The sequence below is a fragment of the Chiloscyllium plagiosum genome, chromosome 33 (genome assembly GCF_004010195.1).
Source record: "Chiloscyllium plagiosum isolate BGI_BamShark_2017 chromosome 33, ASM401019v2, whole genome shotgun sequence".
NCBI classification, from domain to species: domain Eukaryota; kingdom Metazoa; phylum Chordata; class Chondrichthyes; order Orectolobiformes; family Hemiscylliidae; genus Chiloscyllium; species Chiloscyllium plagiosum.
Window position 1 is genome coordinate 544,358 of NC_057742.1, and position 15,083 is coordinate 559,440.

Sequence of the window (15,083 nt, forward strand, 5' to 3'; positions counted from 1 at the left end):
CCCTGTCAACTTGGGAGGCAACTTTGAATGATCTAGACATGGACATCAAGATTCCACAGTTCCTCCACACCGCCAAGGATCCTGCCATTAATCCTGTAATCTACAATCAAATTCGACCTTCCAAAGTGAATCAATTCACACTTTTCTAGGTTGAACTCTATCGCCACTTCTCAGCCCAGCTCTACATCCTGTCAATGTCCCATTGCAATCTACAACAGCCCTCCACGTTATCTACAACTCCACCAACCTTCGTGTCATTGACAAATGTAGTAATCCACCCTTCCACTTCCTCATCTAAGTCATTTATAACAATCACAAAGAGCAGAGGTGTCCCTGTGGAACACCACTGGTCATTGAGCTTCAGGCTGAAGACTTTCAATCTACTATCACCCTCTGTCTTCTATGGGCCAGCCAATTCTATATCCAGACAGCCAGATTTCCCTGTTTCTCATGTCTCCTTACTTTCCGAATGAACCTACCATGGGGAACGTTATCAAATGCCTTGCTAAATTCCATGTACACCACATCCACTGCTCTACCTTCATTAATGTGTTTTGTCACATTCTCAAAGAATTCAATAAGGTTTGTGAGGCATGACCTGCCCCTCACAAAGCCATGCTGACTATTTCTAATTAAACTATGGTTTTCCAAGTGATCATAAATCCTGAGTCTCAGAATCCTCTCCAATAATTTGCCCACCACAGATGTAAGACTGACTGGTCTGTAATTCATAGGATTATCCCCATTCCCTTTCTTAAACAAAGGAATAACAATTGCCACCCTCCAATCATCTGGCAGTACTCCAATGGACAGTGAGGACGCAAAGATCATCATCGAAGGCACAGCAATCTCTTCCCTCACTTCCCGTAGTATCGGTTGGTAAATGCCATCTGGTCCAGGGGACTTATCTATCCTCATGTTTTTCAAAATTTCCAGCACATCCTCCTTAATACCAACCTGTACAAGCGTATCAGCCTCTTTCACACTGTCCTCACAAATGACAAAGTCTCTCTCACTAGTGAATACTGAAGCAAAGTATTCATTAAGGACCCCTCCCACCTCCTCTGACTCCAGCCACAAGTTCCTTCCACTATCCCGATCGGCACTACCCTTACTCTGGCCATCCTCTTGTTCCTCACGTAAGTGTAGAATGCCTTAGGGTTTTCCTTAATCCTACCTGCCAAGGCTTTTTAATGCTCCCATCTCGCTCTCCTAAGTCCATTCTTCAGTTCCTTCCTGGCTACCTTGTAATTCTCTAAAGCCCTGTCTGATCATTGCCTCCTCAACCTTAAGTAAGCCTTCTTCTTCCTCCTGACTAGATGTTCCACATCTCTTGTCATCCAAGGTACCATCCCTTCCTTGCCTCAGTGGGACAATCCTATCCAGCACTCGCAACAAGTGCTCCCAAAACGACCTCCACTTTTCTGTTGTGCATTTGCCTGAGAACATCTGTTCCCAATTTAGGCGTCCCAATTCCTTCCTGACAGCATTATAATCCCCTCTCCCCTAATTAAATACTTTCCCATACTGTCTTCTCCTATCCCTCTCCATGACGAGAGTAAACTCAACTGACTCTTGGGAAATAGGGCAGAACAGGTGATGGAGGTGACAGTGGGGAGCACTTTGGGGCCAGTTCTATTAATTTTAAAAAAACTTATGGAGAGGGACAAAACTGGTCCAGAGGTTCAAGTTCTAAACTGGGGCAAAGAGAATTTTGATGGAATTAGACAGGAGCTTGCAGGGGTTGATTGGAGTAATTTGTTTGCAGGGAAAGGGACCTCTGGCAAGTGGGAGGCCTTTAAAAGTGAGATAGCTAGAGTTCAGGATCTGTATGTTCCTGTGAGGGTGAAGGGCAAGATTAGCAGGATTTGGAGACGCTGGTGTTGGACTGGGGTGGACAAAGTTAAAAATCACACAACACCAGGTTATAGTCCAACAGGTTTATTTGGAAGCTTTCGGAGTGCTGCTCCTTCATCAGGTGGTTGTGGAAAATAAGATTGTAAGACACAGAATTTATAGTAAAAGTTTACAGTGTGATGTAATTCCAGTTCCAATGGGGAGAGGTTGGAGTGAGTGAGAGGGATGGAGAGAGCCAAGCGATTGATGTCACGGCAGCAGTTTGAGATAAAGAGGTCAAGGGAGGGTAGGAAGTTGAAACTTTATTGCTGGAACAGCACAGCAGGTCAGGCAGCATCCAGGGAACAGGAGATTCGACGTTTCGGGCACAGGCCCTTCTTCAGGAATGAGCAGAGAGTGTTCAGCAGGAGAAGATAAAAGGTAGGGAGGAGGGACTTGGAGGAGGGGCGTTGGAAATGTGATAGGTCCAACGCCCCTCCTCCAAGTCCCTCCTCCCTACCTTTTATCTTCTCCTGCTGAACACTCTCTGCTCATTCCTGAAGAAGGGCCTGTGCCCGAAACGTCGAATCTCCTGTTCCCTGGATGCTGCCTGACCTGCTGTGCTGTTCCAGCAATAAAGTTTCAACTTTGATCTCCAGCATCTGCAGACCTCACTTTCTCCTCAAGGGAGGGTAGGAAGCCAGGAGGCGATGTCCGGGATGATGCGGTTTGCAAAGGGGTTATTAGAGGGTGGATTAGATTCCTGTTCAAAGAGATAGATGCAAAGTGGTGGGAAAAGAGCTCAACATTATGGTGTGTGTGGAATTTGTTCAGATGTGGGTGTAGAGGAATGAAAGTGAGCCCTTTGCTGAGGACTGACTGTTCAGCCTCAGTGAGGGGGACGTCTGGGGGGATGGTGAATACTTGGCAGCACTTGGGGCTGGGGCTGGTGCCAGGAGTGGGGGTGGGGACTTCCACATGAATGGGTGTGTGTGCTGGAGCAGTCACATGGGGGAAAGTGGAAGTAACATGGTCTTCAATGATGTCAGTGGTCACATGATCTTGTGGTACCTGATGCTCTTCAACCAGATTCTGATGCATGAAGGAACTATACCGGATACTTCACCTGGTAAGCTTACAGCCCAATGGCCTCAATATTGACTTCACCAGCTTCAAAATCTATCCAAACCCCAGCCTTGCCCCATGTCCAATTCTTCCCCTCCTCCTCGCCTCCCTGACCTGACCTTATCTGTCCATCTTCCTATTCATCTTTCCGCTCCACTCTTCCCACTGGTCAATCAGAATAACCCCCTACCTGCATCCGCTTATCACCATCCCACCTCCCCTTCTACCAGCCCCACACCCCTCCCTCTATTTACTGCTGGGATCCCTCCCTCTCCCCAGTTCTGATGTGGGCTTCAGCCCGAAACATTGACTTTCCTGCTCCTCAGATGCTGTCCGATCTGCTGTGCTTTTCCAGCTTCACATGTGTTGACTTTGACTTCCAGCATCTACAGTCTTTACTGACTCCAAATCACTAATGTTCTGGGGACCTGGGTTCAAATCCCACAGTGGCAGATGGCGGAATTTGAATTCGATATGAACGTGAAACCGTTGTTAATTGTTGGAAAACAATCTGATTCGCTGATGTCCTTGAGGGAGGGAGATCTGTCATCCATACTTTGTTTCACCTACATGCAACCCCAGGCCCAAAGTGATTGACTCTTAAAGCTTCTGGGCAATAAATGCTGGCCTGGCCAGAGGTGCCAATGTTCTGTGAGTGAATTAAAAATTATCAAATGAGTAGGAGAAGGCCCATGTGTAGCAAAAGTGTGGACATGTTTGCTGAATAGTCTCTTGGAGTAATTCCTCTGTAACTGCATTACATGGGATCTTGCTACATACAACATGGCTGTTTTGTTTGTCCATCAGTTCATGAATTTGATTGGAACCATAACTCAAGTAAAACAAAAGAACTGTATGTTTCAAACTCCCTTTCTTCAAAGCTGTTGTTTCTCATAGACCCCAACCCCATTGTCCCTGATCCCAAATCACTCTGTCACTCTGTCACTGTTACTGATCCTGACCTCGTCCCTCTTGCCAGAATCTACCTTTCTGCTTTAAATTAAGGGGTGGTAGGTATAGGACAGATGTTAGGGGTAGGTTCTTTACTCAGCGAGTCGTGAGTTCATGGAATGCCCTGCCAGTAGCAGTGGTGGACTCTCCCTCTTTATGGGCATTTAAGTGGGCATTGGATAGGCATATGGAGGATAGTGGGCTAGTGTAGGTTAGGTAGGCTTGGATCGGCGCAACATCGAAGGCCAAAGGGCCTGTATTGCGCTGTATTCTTCTATGTTCTATGTTCTATGCTCTGCTCTAATCTTGGTCTTGCTGTTCAGAATGAGTAAGATCAGCTGATTATTGACACAGTTCACTGTCAAATCATGGACTCACCTACCCCTCACACATATTGACCACATGGTATAATGGCTATGTTTTTTCAAATTAATTCATGGGATGAGGGTGTCACTGGCTAAGCCAGCATTTATTGACCATCTGAGAGGGCAATTAAAAGTCAACCACATTGCTGTGGATCTGGAATCACATATAGGCCAGACCAGATAAGGATGGCAGTTTCCTTCCTGAAAGAGCATTAGTGAACCAGATGGGTTTTTCCTGACAATGGTTTCATGGTCATCATTAGATTCTTAATTCCAGATATTTATTGAATTCAAATTCCACCATCTGCCTTGGCAGGATTCAAACCCAGGTCCCCAGAACTTTACCTGGGTCTCTGGAATAATAATCCAGTGATAATGCCACTAACCTATCATCTGCATTTTAGGGGAGCATATTGCTTGGGGTTAATTGAAAAATTCAAAATTGAGCTTCATTGATTTTAGCATCACAGAATAGTAAGAGAAGGAGGCTGTGTAGCTGTGAAGGCCACACTTCACAGTCTCAAAAAGCAATCCAGTTGGACTCACTCTCCAGCATCAAGGAGAATAAATGGGATGATAATTAAAGGCTGAATTGCCCACCCCTTTTGCTATAATCCTCGCCCCTCCCCCATCATCAATTTTGTGTTCCCTTCTATCTTTGGTCTGCTGCTCCTATTTGTATCTATCAGTTCTGTAATATGTCAGAGATTGTCTTTATGTGAAAGCTGCTGATAGGAATGAACCTGACTGTGTTTTGCAGGTCAACATGTGATATTGTGACCAACTGCTATGTGGCACTATATCATTACTGATAAACACAGAATGTCAAACTAATATCTGGCTCAGAGACAGCAGCTGCAGCCAAACTGGAGGGAGATGGCATCTGTTTCAGTCTATTTCTGCTTTTGACACCGATAGTTACAGCCTGTCTTTGTACATGGAAGTTAGCAGGAGGCACTTTCTTGATTATGTTGGCATTTTTGACCGAGTTAGCAATGCCAATTACCTGCAGTCTGGTCCCAGCAATTAATAAAAGACGTCATTCAGGCTGAGTGTTTATTACAGAGGAACGAGGGCTCACAGCATTCTTCATCCCCGTCCTTTTGCTAAAAACAACAGAAGATATTCTTCTTATTGTTCATTGCTGATGGCAGTATTAAGAAAGCTGTCTTGTCTTGTGTTGGTTTGCCTAATACTGACATACATAGCAAAGTCCAAAGCAGCCAGTGTTAATGAAATCCTTTCTAAAGGTGATTCTGACTATGTGCTGTCAGATTACCGAGGGAAAGGTTGCATTGATGACAATGGATTTGTGTTTGATGTGGGCGAGAAGTTTTACCCCACTGCGACAGCCTGCCCCTGTGTCTGCACTGAAACTGGTCCGGTGTGTCATAAGCCTCAGTGTCCTCGGATCTCCTCCCGGTGTATCCGTGTCAGTTACCACTCCTGCTGCCCACGCTGCTTGGAATTCCGCAACTCGTGTCAATATGGAGGCAAAATGTACCGACTATTCCAGGAATTCTGGGTAACAACAGACTATTTCATTCTCTTTCTGGTTTGAAACACCTCCTATGGTTTTATTGAAGGGGAAGAGTTAGTGTGGCAGTGACTTTTATTCATGTACTATTTCTGTAGTTGCATGTTTTCCTGAAGTCAGGAGTTTTCAAAGATTCAATAGGTGGAGATGCTGAGAAACAATTTCCTCCAGGGAGGAAGAGAAGAGTAGCTCATTCAGGGATAATACCAGGAAGAATATTTCTCACCCAAAGTATATATCATGAAGAACTGAAAGCTAGGGTTAGCCTCCTTAAACAGGAGGATTGACCAGCTTAGGCTGCAACTGTTCAAAGTCCAAACAGGTTTATACAGGAGGATATGGAAAGAAACTTCCCATTGGCAGAGAGATTGAGAATTCCCATTGGCAGAAGGGGTTGAGAATCAGAGGACACCAATTTGGCAAAAGAACAAAAAGCAAAGTGAAGAGAAACCTTTTTTTATGCAGCGATTGGCTCTGTGATGCCCTGCTTGGTGAAGGCAGCTCAACTGGGTCTTTCAACAGAGAATTGGACAAACAGGTCAAGGAGAAAAAACACAGGCATTAATAGAAAGGGTAGGGCAGTGGGACTAACTGAATTTCTCTTGTCGATAGCTTACATGAATATAATGGGCTGAAAGACTTCCCTTTGGGCTGTAACCATTCTATGATTCTATTCGATATTCACTGTCCCTCAAAAGTATGTAGATTCTGAGGAGAAAGTGACACATTCGAGACTGAGATCAGGAGATTCTTGGTTAGATAAGAGGATCAATGTCAGAACAATGGGGGCTGATGCACTGATCAGCTAGGATCTAATAGAAGAGTGCCTCAAAAAGGTAACGAGGAGTGCAGATCGGGTAGGACAGTTAATGTAGTTTACATGGTAATCAGCAAAGCCTTTGACAAGATCCCAAATGGGAGATTGAAAAAGAAGGTAAAATCACATGGAATCCAGGATAATGTGGCAAACTGGATCCAAAATGGAGAAAGGAGACAGAGAGCTGTGGTAGAAGACTGGTTATGAGACTGAAACACTGTGTCGAGTGGCATACCACAGGGATCAATGCTGGTCCATTATTGTTTATGACATAGATTTAAATAATATAGATGAGTGTGTGTGTGTGGTGGGGGCAGGGAGGGTGCAAGGGTAGACATACTGTTAGCAAGTTTGTGACATGAAGATTGGATGATTGACAGTGAGGAGAAGTTCTTATGTTACGGAAGTCTATAAACAGATTGGTCAGAGGTGCATATCTGGGATAGGTGGAATTTAACCTTGACAAGGGTCAGGTAATTCACTTTGGAGAAAGTAACAAGACAAGGGAGTACTCAATGAATGGCAGGACACGAGGAAACTCAGAGGAACAGAGGGATCTCAGGGTCTTCGTGCACAGAACCCTGAAGGTGGCAGTTAAGCAGTTAAAGAAGGCATACGGGACACTTACCTTTATCAATTGTGGCATAGATTATAGCAGCAGGGAGGTTATCTTGGAACTGTACAGTACGTTGGTGAGGGTATAGCTGGAGTACTGTGTACAGTACTGGTCTCCACACTATAGGAAGGTTGAGCTTGAACTGGAGAGGGTGCAGAGAAGATTCACCAGGATGTTGCCTAGGTATCAGCTATAAAGAGAGGGGAGATAAGCTTGGTTTCTTACATTTGGAGCAGAGAAGCCTGAGGGGGGTGCTGATTGAGATGAGGGACATGGACAGAGTGGATAGAAAGCAGCTGTTCCCCTTAGGTCAATAACAAGGGGTATAATTTTAAGAAGAAAGGCAGGAGGTTTAGAAGGAATTTGAGGAAAAGTTTTCAACACCCACAGAGTGGTGGGAATCTGCAACACACTGCCTAGGAGGGTAGTTGAGGCAGGAAACCTCACCACCTTTAAAAAGTAATTGGATGAACACTTGAAATGTCATAACATTCAAGGCCATTGACCAGGTGCTGAAAAGTGGGACTGGTGTATATTTAGAGCAGTTTCTGTCTTGTGGACTCAATGGGCCAAAGGGCCTCTTTTGTATTGTATGATTCGATGTAAAAGCTAAATACCTGCTGTAATAAAAACAAAGCTGCTGGATGCTGGAAATCTTAAACAAAAATGGAAGTTGCTGGTCTGGCAACACCAGTGGACAGAAAACAGAGTTAATTCTTCATGTCCAGAGACCATTCTTCAGAAGCAGTTTGTTAACTCTGCTTTCTCTCCATAGATGCTGCCAGACCCGCTGAGTTTCTCCAGAACTTTGTGTTTTTGATCTGAACTGCCTGTCCTCATTCCCAATGTTCTGAGGAAACAGCTTTCTTTTACATTTGTTTTAATGTGATGCTTAGACATACATGCCTGCTAACATTTACACATTTAAAGTGACTGATCTATCCCATTGTTTAACAAAGGAGTGGTAGTGTCTGGATAGTGGTAGAGAATGATGTGCTACAATTCAGAGTGAGAAAATCAATTGGTGGAGAGCTGACTTCAATGGGTCAAAAACTGAACAAGGTAGGATTGATGGGAACTAAAGGTTGGCAGGAGAAACACTTAGTGAAAAATGGGCTACCTTCAAACAGAAGGTGGTTCAGGTACATTCGAGGTATACTCCCTCTAATGGGAAAGGGAGAAAAAACAAACCCAGAGTTTCCTGGATTACAAAGGAGGCAGAAATTAACATTGGAAAGGAAAAGTGTGTTTATAACAGTTTTTCAGGCAGCAAATACTTTTGAGAACCATGAGGGATACAGAAGGTTTAGAGGGATGTGTAAAAACAAGAAAAGCAAAGTTGCATCATGAGAAAAGACTAGCAGCTAAAATAAAAGGGAATCCGTAAACATTTAAATAGTAAAAGAGTGGTTAAAGGAGGATCAGATTAATTAGAGACCGAAAAGGGGATTGACATATGGAGGCAGGGAGCATGGCTGAGGTGTTAAATGAATACTTGGCATCTGTCTTTACAAAATAGGACGCTGTTGCCCAGGCTATGGTGACAGAGAAGGAAACTCTGTCACTAGAAGAATTCAAATTTAATAAGGAAGAAGTCTTAGATAGAGTATTTATACTTGAAGTTGACAAGGCATTGAGATTGGATGAAATGCAGCCAAGGATTTTGAAGGAAGTAAGAATAGAAATCCGAGGGGCACTGGTGTTCCCTGGGCTGTGTGTTGGGGAAGCATCTGGTAACAATTATTTGGGAAAGAATTAGTATTCATCTGGGTTGATTAACAAGAGTCAGCGTGGGTTTCTAAATTGGAAAATGTGTTTAACTAATTTGCTGGAGTTTTTTTGAAGAGGCAACAGAAAAGTCAATGCGGGTAACACTGTTAATGTATTATACATGGAGTTCCAGAAGGTGTTTCCTACAGTGCTACATAACAGACAGAAGTTATAGATCATGATATGAAATGGACAATACTAATGAGAGTACAAAATTGCCTTTGCGATAGGAAACAGAGTAATGGTCAATGGACATTTTCAGGCTGGAAGAAAGTTAGTAGTGAAGCTCCCCAAAGAATTGGCACCCTTGCTTTTCCTGATGTATACTAATACAAAAGAACAAACAAATAAAAGAGATTACGTCATAGGAACAGGCCCTTCAGCACCTCAAGCCTGTGCTGATCATCATGCCCTAACTAAGCTAAAATTCAAACCTTCTGTCCTTATTCAGTCCGTATCCCTCTGATCCCTAGGTAAAAACAATGACTGCAGATGCTGGAAACCAGATTCTGGATTAGTGGTGCTGGAAGAGCACAGCAGTTCAGGCAGCATCCAAGAGCTGCTCCTTGGATGCTGCCTGAACTGCTGTGCTCTTCCAGCACCACTAATCCAGAATCCCTCTGATCCCTCCCTATTCATGTAACCATCCAGATGCCTCTTAAATGTCGCCAATGTCCCTGCTTCCCCCACCTCTTCTGGCAGTGCATTCCAGGCTCCTACCACTCTCTACGTGAAAAATGTCCCTTGCACATTTCCCTTAAACTTTCCCTCTCTCACCTTGAACCCATAGCCCCTTGTAATTGAAACGTTAACCCTGGGAAAAAGCTTCTGACAATCCATCCTATCTATGCCTCTCATAATTTTCTAGACCTCTATCAAGTTTCCTCTTCATTTTTCAGTGAAAACAATCCCAGTCTGTTTACCCTTTCCCCATTGGCCAATGCCCTCGAGTCCAGGCAACATCCTGGTGAACCTTCTCTGCACTCTCTCCAAAGCTTCCATGTCCTTCTAGTAGTGTGGCAACCAAAACTGCACACAATACTCCAAGTGCGCTCTAACAAGGGTTTTATGTAATTGCAGCACGGTTTGCCAACTCTTGTACTCCATGCCATTGCCAATGAAGGCCAATGGAACTCCAAAAGGACATTGAGAAGTTGGTGAGTGGGTGGAGAGGTGGCAGTTGAGATTCAATGAAGAGAACTGTGAGGTTAATGCACTTTGGTGGGAACAACATTGAATGACAATATAAAATAGGTGGTACAATTCTAAAGGGAGTGCAGGAGCAGAGAGACCGAGGCATACATGGGCACATATCAGTGAAGGTGGCAGGACAACTGGCGAGAACAGTTAATAAAACATAAAAAGTCCTCAGCTTTATTACTACAAATAAAATGACATTGAACTTGTAGAAGACACCTATTAAACCTCAGCTATTATAGGAAAATGTGAATGCATTGGAGACAGTGCACAGGTGATTTACAAAAATGGTTCCATTAGTGAGAAACTTCAGTGATGGTGAGAGATTGAAGAACTTGAGACTGTTCTGTTTGAATGGAAAGAGGCTGAGAGGGCATTTGATTGAGGTTTCCATAATTGGTTGGACAGAGTAGAAAGTGAGAAGCTCTTCCTGATCATAGAAGGCACAAGAAAGAGAGGGCATAGATTTAAAGGGATATGCCAAAGAAGCAAGTATGGGGAATAGGCAGGAGATTGGCACTAGGTAATGATGCTGCTTTGAAGAGCTGAGGCAGGCATGATTAGCTGAATGGCTTCCTCCTGTGCTGAATCACATCTGTGGGCCAGAAGGTCTGGGCTCAAGACCCACCTGCCCCATGTGTCATAACATTTTCAAATGGGTTGATTAAAAGTATTCAAAAGTACTGCACACTAATCAAGTTCACCATCAAAACATCACCATCTGCTGGCTTTAAACAGAAACTACATGAATGTAAATTGCAATGCCCACTCCATGACTACCTATCTCTGCCAATTAACAGGTGCCTTTATTTCCCAGTTGCTGCACAGATTAACACTTTTTGTTATCAGTAAGTTTATTCCGGGCTAACATGTTAACCAATTATTTCTGCTTACTTGTGAGCTACATCCTGGCGGGTGCTGTATTTAATATCTTCTGCTAATTTCTTTCAAAACTCTTGATACTCTGCAAACCAATGTTCAAATCCCCATTGTTTAAACAAAATTAGTTTCCAGGATATATTGTTCCTGCTAACCTCGCAGGTCCTGTTAGGGTTTTAATGGATGCAGTTGAAATAATTTTTGTCAAGATGTTTTGTTTTAATAAATCACTGATTTCTGATCTATAACATTGTTCTGCAGCCATCTGCCTGTGAGAGGTGTCGATGTGAATCTAACCGAGAAGTGTACTGTCTAACTGCAGAGTGTGCTCCTGTCCACTGTGTTAACCCATCATATGAAGCCAATCAGTGCTGTTCAGTGTGCAAACAGGGTAAGTTTCACTTACAATGTAGATATAAAATCAAAAGCACTTTAGGCAGAAAAGAATTGACAATCCCAGCACTCTCCTCCTGGTCTCCCATCCATCTGTAAGTCAGAGTTTTTCCAAAGATTTGCTGTTGTATTTTTGCTGAAATTCAGTGCTAGTCTCACTAATCAGACCAGGTTGGATTTGGAGTTGGGAGGATTCACACTGTGCACTAGTAATGCTGACCACTTCAACTTCCCCTCCCATTCCGCCACCAATGACTGGAGGGAAACCACCTCATCTTCCACCTTGAGACCCTCCAACCACATAGGATCAATGTTGATTTCACCAATTTCCTCATCTCTCCTCCCCCCACCTTATCCCTGATTCAACCTCTAATTCAGCACCACCCTCTTGAACTGTCCATCTTCCTTTCCACCTAACCATTCCATCCTCCCCACTGACCTATCACCATCATCCCCCACCTCCATCTACCTATCACCTTGCCAGTTACCTTCCCACCCCATTCTATTTATCTCTCAGCCGCCTTCCACATTCCTGATGAGGGGCTTATGCTTGAAACATCGACTCTCCTGCTCCTTGGATGCTGTTGGACTGATTGTGTTTTTCCAGTGCCACACATTTTGACTGATCTCTACTAACCACAGTCATCACTTTCTCCTGCTATAAATGGGTGTGGGGGTGGTGGTGAGGCTGGAGGAGGACGGTACCTAGGAACATGATAGGTAGATGAAAGTAGGGGGTGATGGTGGTAGGTTGGAGTGAATAGGTGGGAAGGAAGATGAATAGGTAGGACAGTTCAAGAGGGTGTTGCCAAGTTGGAGGGTTGGATCTGGGATAAGGTGGGGGGAGGGGAGATGAGGAAATTGGTGAACTTCATCTACTGTGTCTGTTGCTCGTGATGTGGTCTCCTCTACATCAGGGAGACAGGATGCCAGCTTGCAGAACATCTCAGGGAATATCTCTGGGATATGGGCTGGGTGATGGCAGGTGCAGCTAGATTGGGTTGGGATATCTGGTCGGCATGGATGGGTTGGATCGAAGGGTCTGTTTCTGTGCTGTACATCTCTATGACACAATGACACATGCACTAAACAATCCCATTGCCGTGTGGGATGGGGTTCAACTCTCCCTCCCTCTCTGCCAAGGACATGCAAGTCCTGGGCCTCCTCCACCACCAAATCCTAGCCAGCCAATGACTGGAGGAAGAACACCTCATCTTCCACCTTGGGACCCTCCAACCACACAGAACCAATGTTGATTCACCAGTTGCCTCATCTCCCCTCCCACCTTATCTCAGATCCAACCCTCCAACTCGGCACCGCCCTCTTGAACCATTCTACTTGTCCATCTTCTTTCCCACATATCACCATCACGCCCCACCTTCATCTATTGCATTCCTAGCTATTTTTCCCCAGCTCCACCCCCCTCCCATTTATCTCTCAGTCCCCATGGGTCACTACTCCAACCTCCCCCCAACATTTCTGATGAAGAACTTATGCTCAAAGTTTCGTCTCCTGCTCCTCGGATGCTGCCTGACTGGCTTTGCTTTTCTAGCGCCACACTTTTTGACTCTTATCTCCAGCACCTGCAGTCCTCACTTTCTCCTACTATCAAGTCTTGTTGACAGCCATGTAGTGTCACTGTAAACAACGTTGCAGTTGAGAGAGGCCCCTGTATAAATATCTCACCTTATTGATGAATCAGGAGCTTCATTTCTTGCTAAATTCTGCAGCTAATAAGCTATTTATTTAGCATCCATATACTCAGTCACAACTGACCTGAATACCCTGCAGCGGAGTGTACAAATGTAAAAGGTCAATGTACCAATGTTGAATGATGGTTTCAAATAATATGAAGCAAAAACCAGTCAACGGAGTTGAAGCCTTAATCAGCCATGATCTTGATATCATGGGATAAAAAATGTCTCTTCCTAATTGACTTTTGGGTTGGATACATGATGTCTGTTAAAGTCATTTACAAAGCTACCTTTCCTCGACCTGCTGTTGTAACACTCTGATTCTTGCAGGACCAAACTGCTTTGCAGGAAACACCATTATCCCTGCTGGTGTGAAAGTGGAAATGGATGGAAAGTCTGTCTGTTTCTGTCCGTATAAGGATGGCTCCTGGGAACCTCAACAGCAAGCAATCTGCACCTCCCGTGGAAGGCGGCAGGGTCATCACCATAGTGTAAAGGAAGGACACCATTGGGAGTGGATGCAGCGGCGATAGGCTCACTGCTGCAATACTCTGGCAGCAGCTAATGCTCCTCTAGTTGTATTTTACAATGATGGGTCTTAACCATCTGGCTACTAACACATTTGGGGAGAGTTAGCCAATTGGCAAGTGTCAGTGATAAAACAAGTCTTGCTAGGATGGGACAATCCTCGTGGCTACACAGAAATTATTTGAGGGTTACTAGTCTAAGGACTTTCCTCTTGATCTCCACTTTAATTAGTGGAACCTTTTGGTTGCAACTTTGTTCCACTGGCCCTCTGAGCTTTGTTGGGTTCTTCAAAAGTCAAATTGGTGAGACCAAGGCCTGGAGAACTAGCAGAAAGCCTAAGTTTAAGTGATTCAGGAGCAAGAAGTGGATAGGTCAATCAGCTGAATTTTAACTCTGTTACCACCCAGTTTATGCTAGGTGGAGAGAAGTAAAATCTGTCCTTCTTCTCAGTGTCATTAAGTGTTTTGTACTATAGTCCTGCTCCAGCGATATGGGAAATCAGCAGACATCATACCTTTGCCCTTAACTTCCAGTGAAACACAAGATCTTTCTCAACTGATCTGGAAAACTCTCCACACTGAATCTCCACGTCTGTTTGCAAGGGGTCTGACATTTATTGTAAAAATATAAATAAAAGTTGTTCGCTGGTACATCTTGTTGCACACTGTGCCTATGTTTACATTGACGCAAAACTGTAAATCATGATAAAATATTGACAAACGTTCAGCTTGCACCATATTCACAGCCTTGTCTGCTTAGTGAGTTTATAGAAACACACATGCAGTTACCGTAACCAGTAACATTTCTGTGCGAATTGTTTTTAAAAAACTGATGATTGATTGGTCCATGGTAATAACCACTGATATGTATTGCTGGTCTTTAGTTTCTCAGTTAAACAACTGATTGATAATGCAAACTGAAAGAAGCTGGTGCCTGACTTTAGTTGCATTTTTAAAGAAGCTTTAACACTTCTAATAATTCATCGATAGTTCAATAATCTGGATTGTTTGACTATACACATCATTGGGTAACACAGCCTCAGACTAATAGCACGTTAATGCTGAATATTAGTGCCATTAGCAAACTAAGATTTGTGCAATATTTAACGATTTCCATCAAGTGATAGATAATGTCAATCGAATTAAGATAGCAGAAGCAGTCATAAATCTTCACAAAGCTAGATCTTACAGCAATTGTTCCCAATAGAGATTTCACAAATGTAGTTTATGTATACAGATAGATCTTTGTAAAACAATAATGTAATCTGACTAATAATATCAGTGGTTGACTTGTGCTTAGCAGGTGAAATTGTTTTTGTTAAGAGAGCAATACTAATCATTGAAATGAATATAAAATCGACATAAGATGGCTCCAG

At 43.7% G+C, this 15,083-nt stretch overlaps 1 protein-coding gene across 1 annotated transcript; it reads left to right on the forward strand.

The window, feature by feature from the left end:
* The first annotated feature begins 5,246 nt into the window (after positions 1 to 5,246).
* On the forward strand, positions 5,247 to 13,719 carry LOC122539700 (von Willebrand factor C domain-containing protein 2-like). Its single transcript, XM_043674700.1, has 3 exons — positions 5,247 to 5,802; positions 11,355 to 11,484; positions 13,511 to 13,719. Exons 1-3 carry the CDS (start codon positions 5,425 to 5,427, stop codon positions 13,711 to 13,713), a joined length of 711 nt encoding a protein of 236 aa, XP_043530635.1. The 5' UTR covers positions 5,247 to 5,424; the 3' UTR covers positions 13,714 to 13,719.
* Positions 13,720 to 15,083: the final 1,364 nt, after the last annotated feature.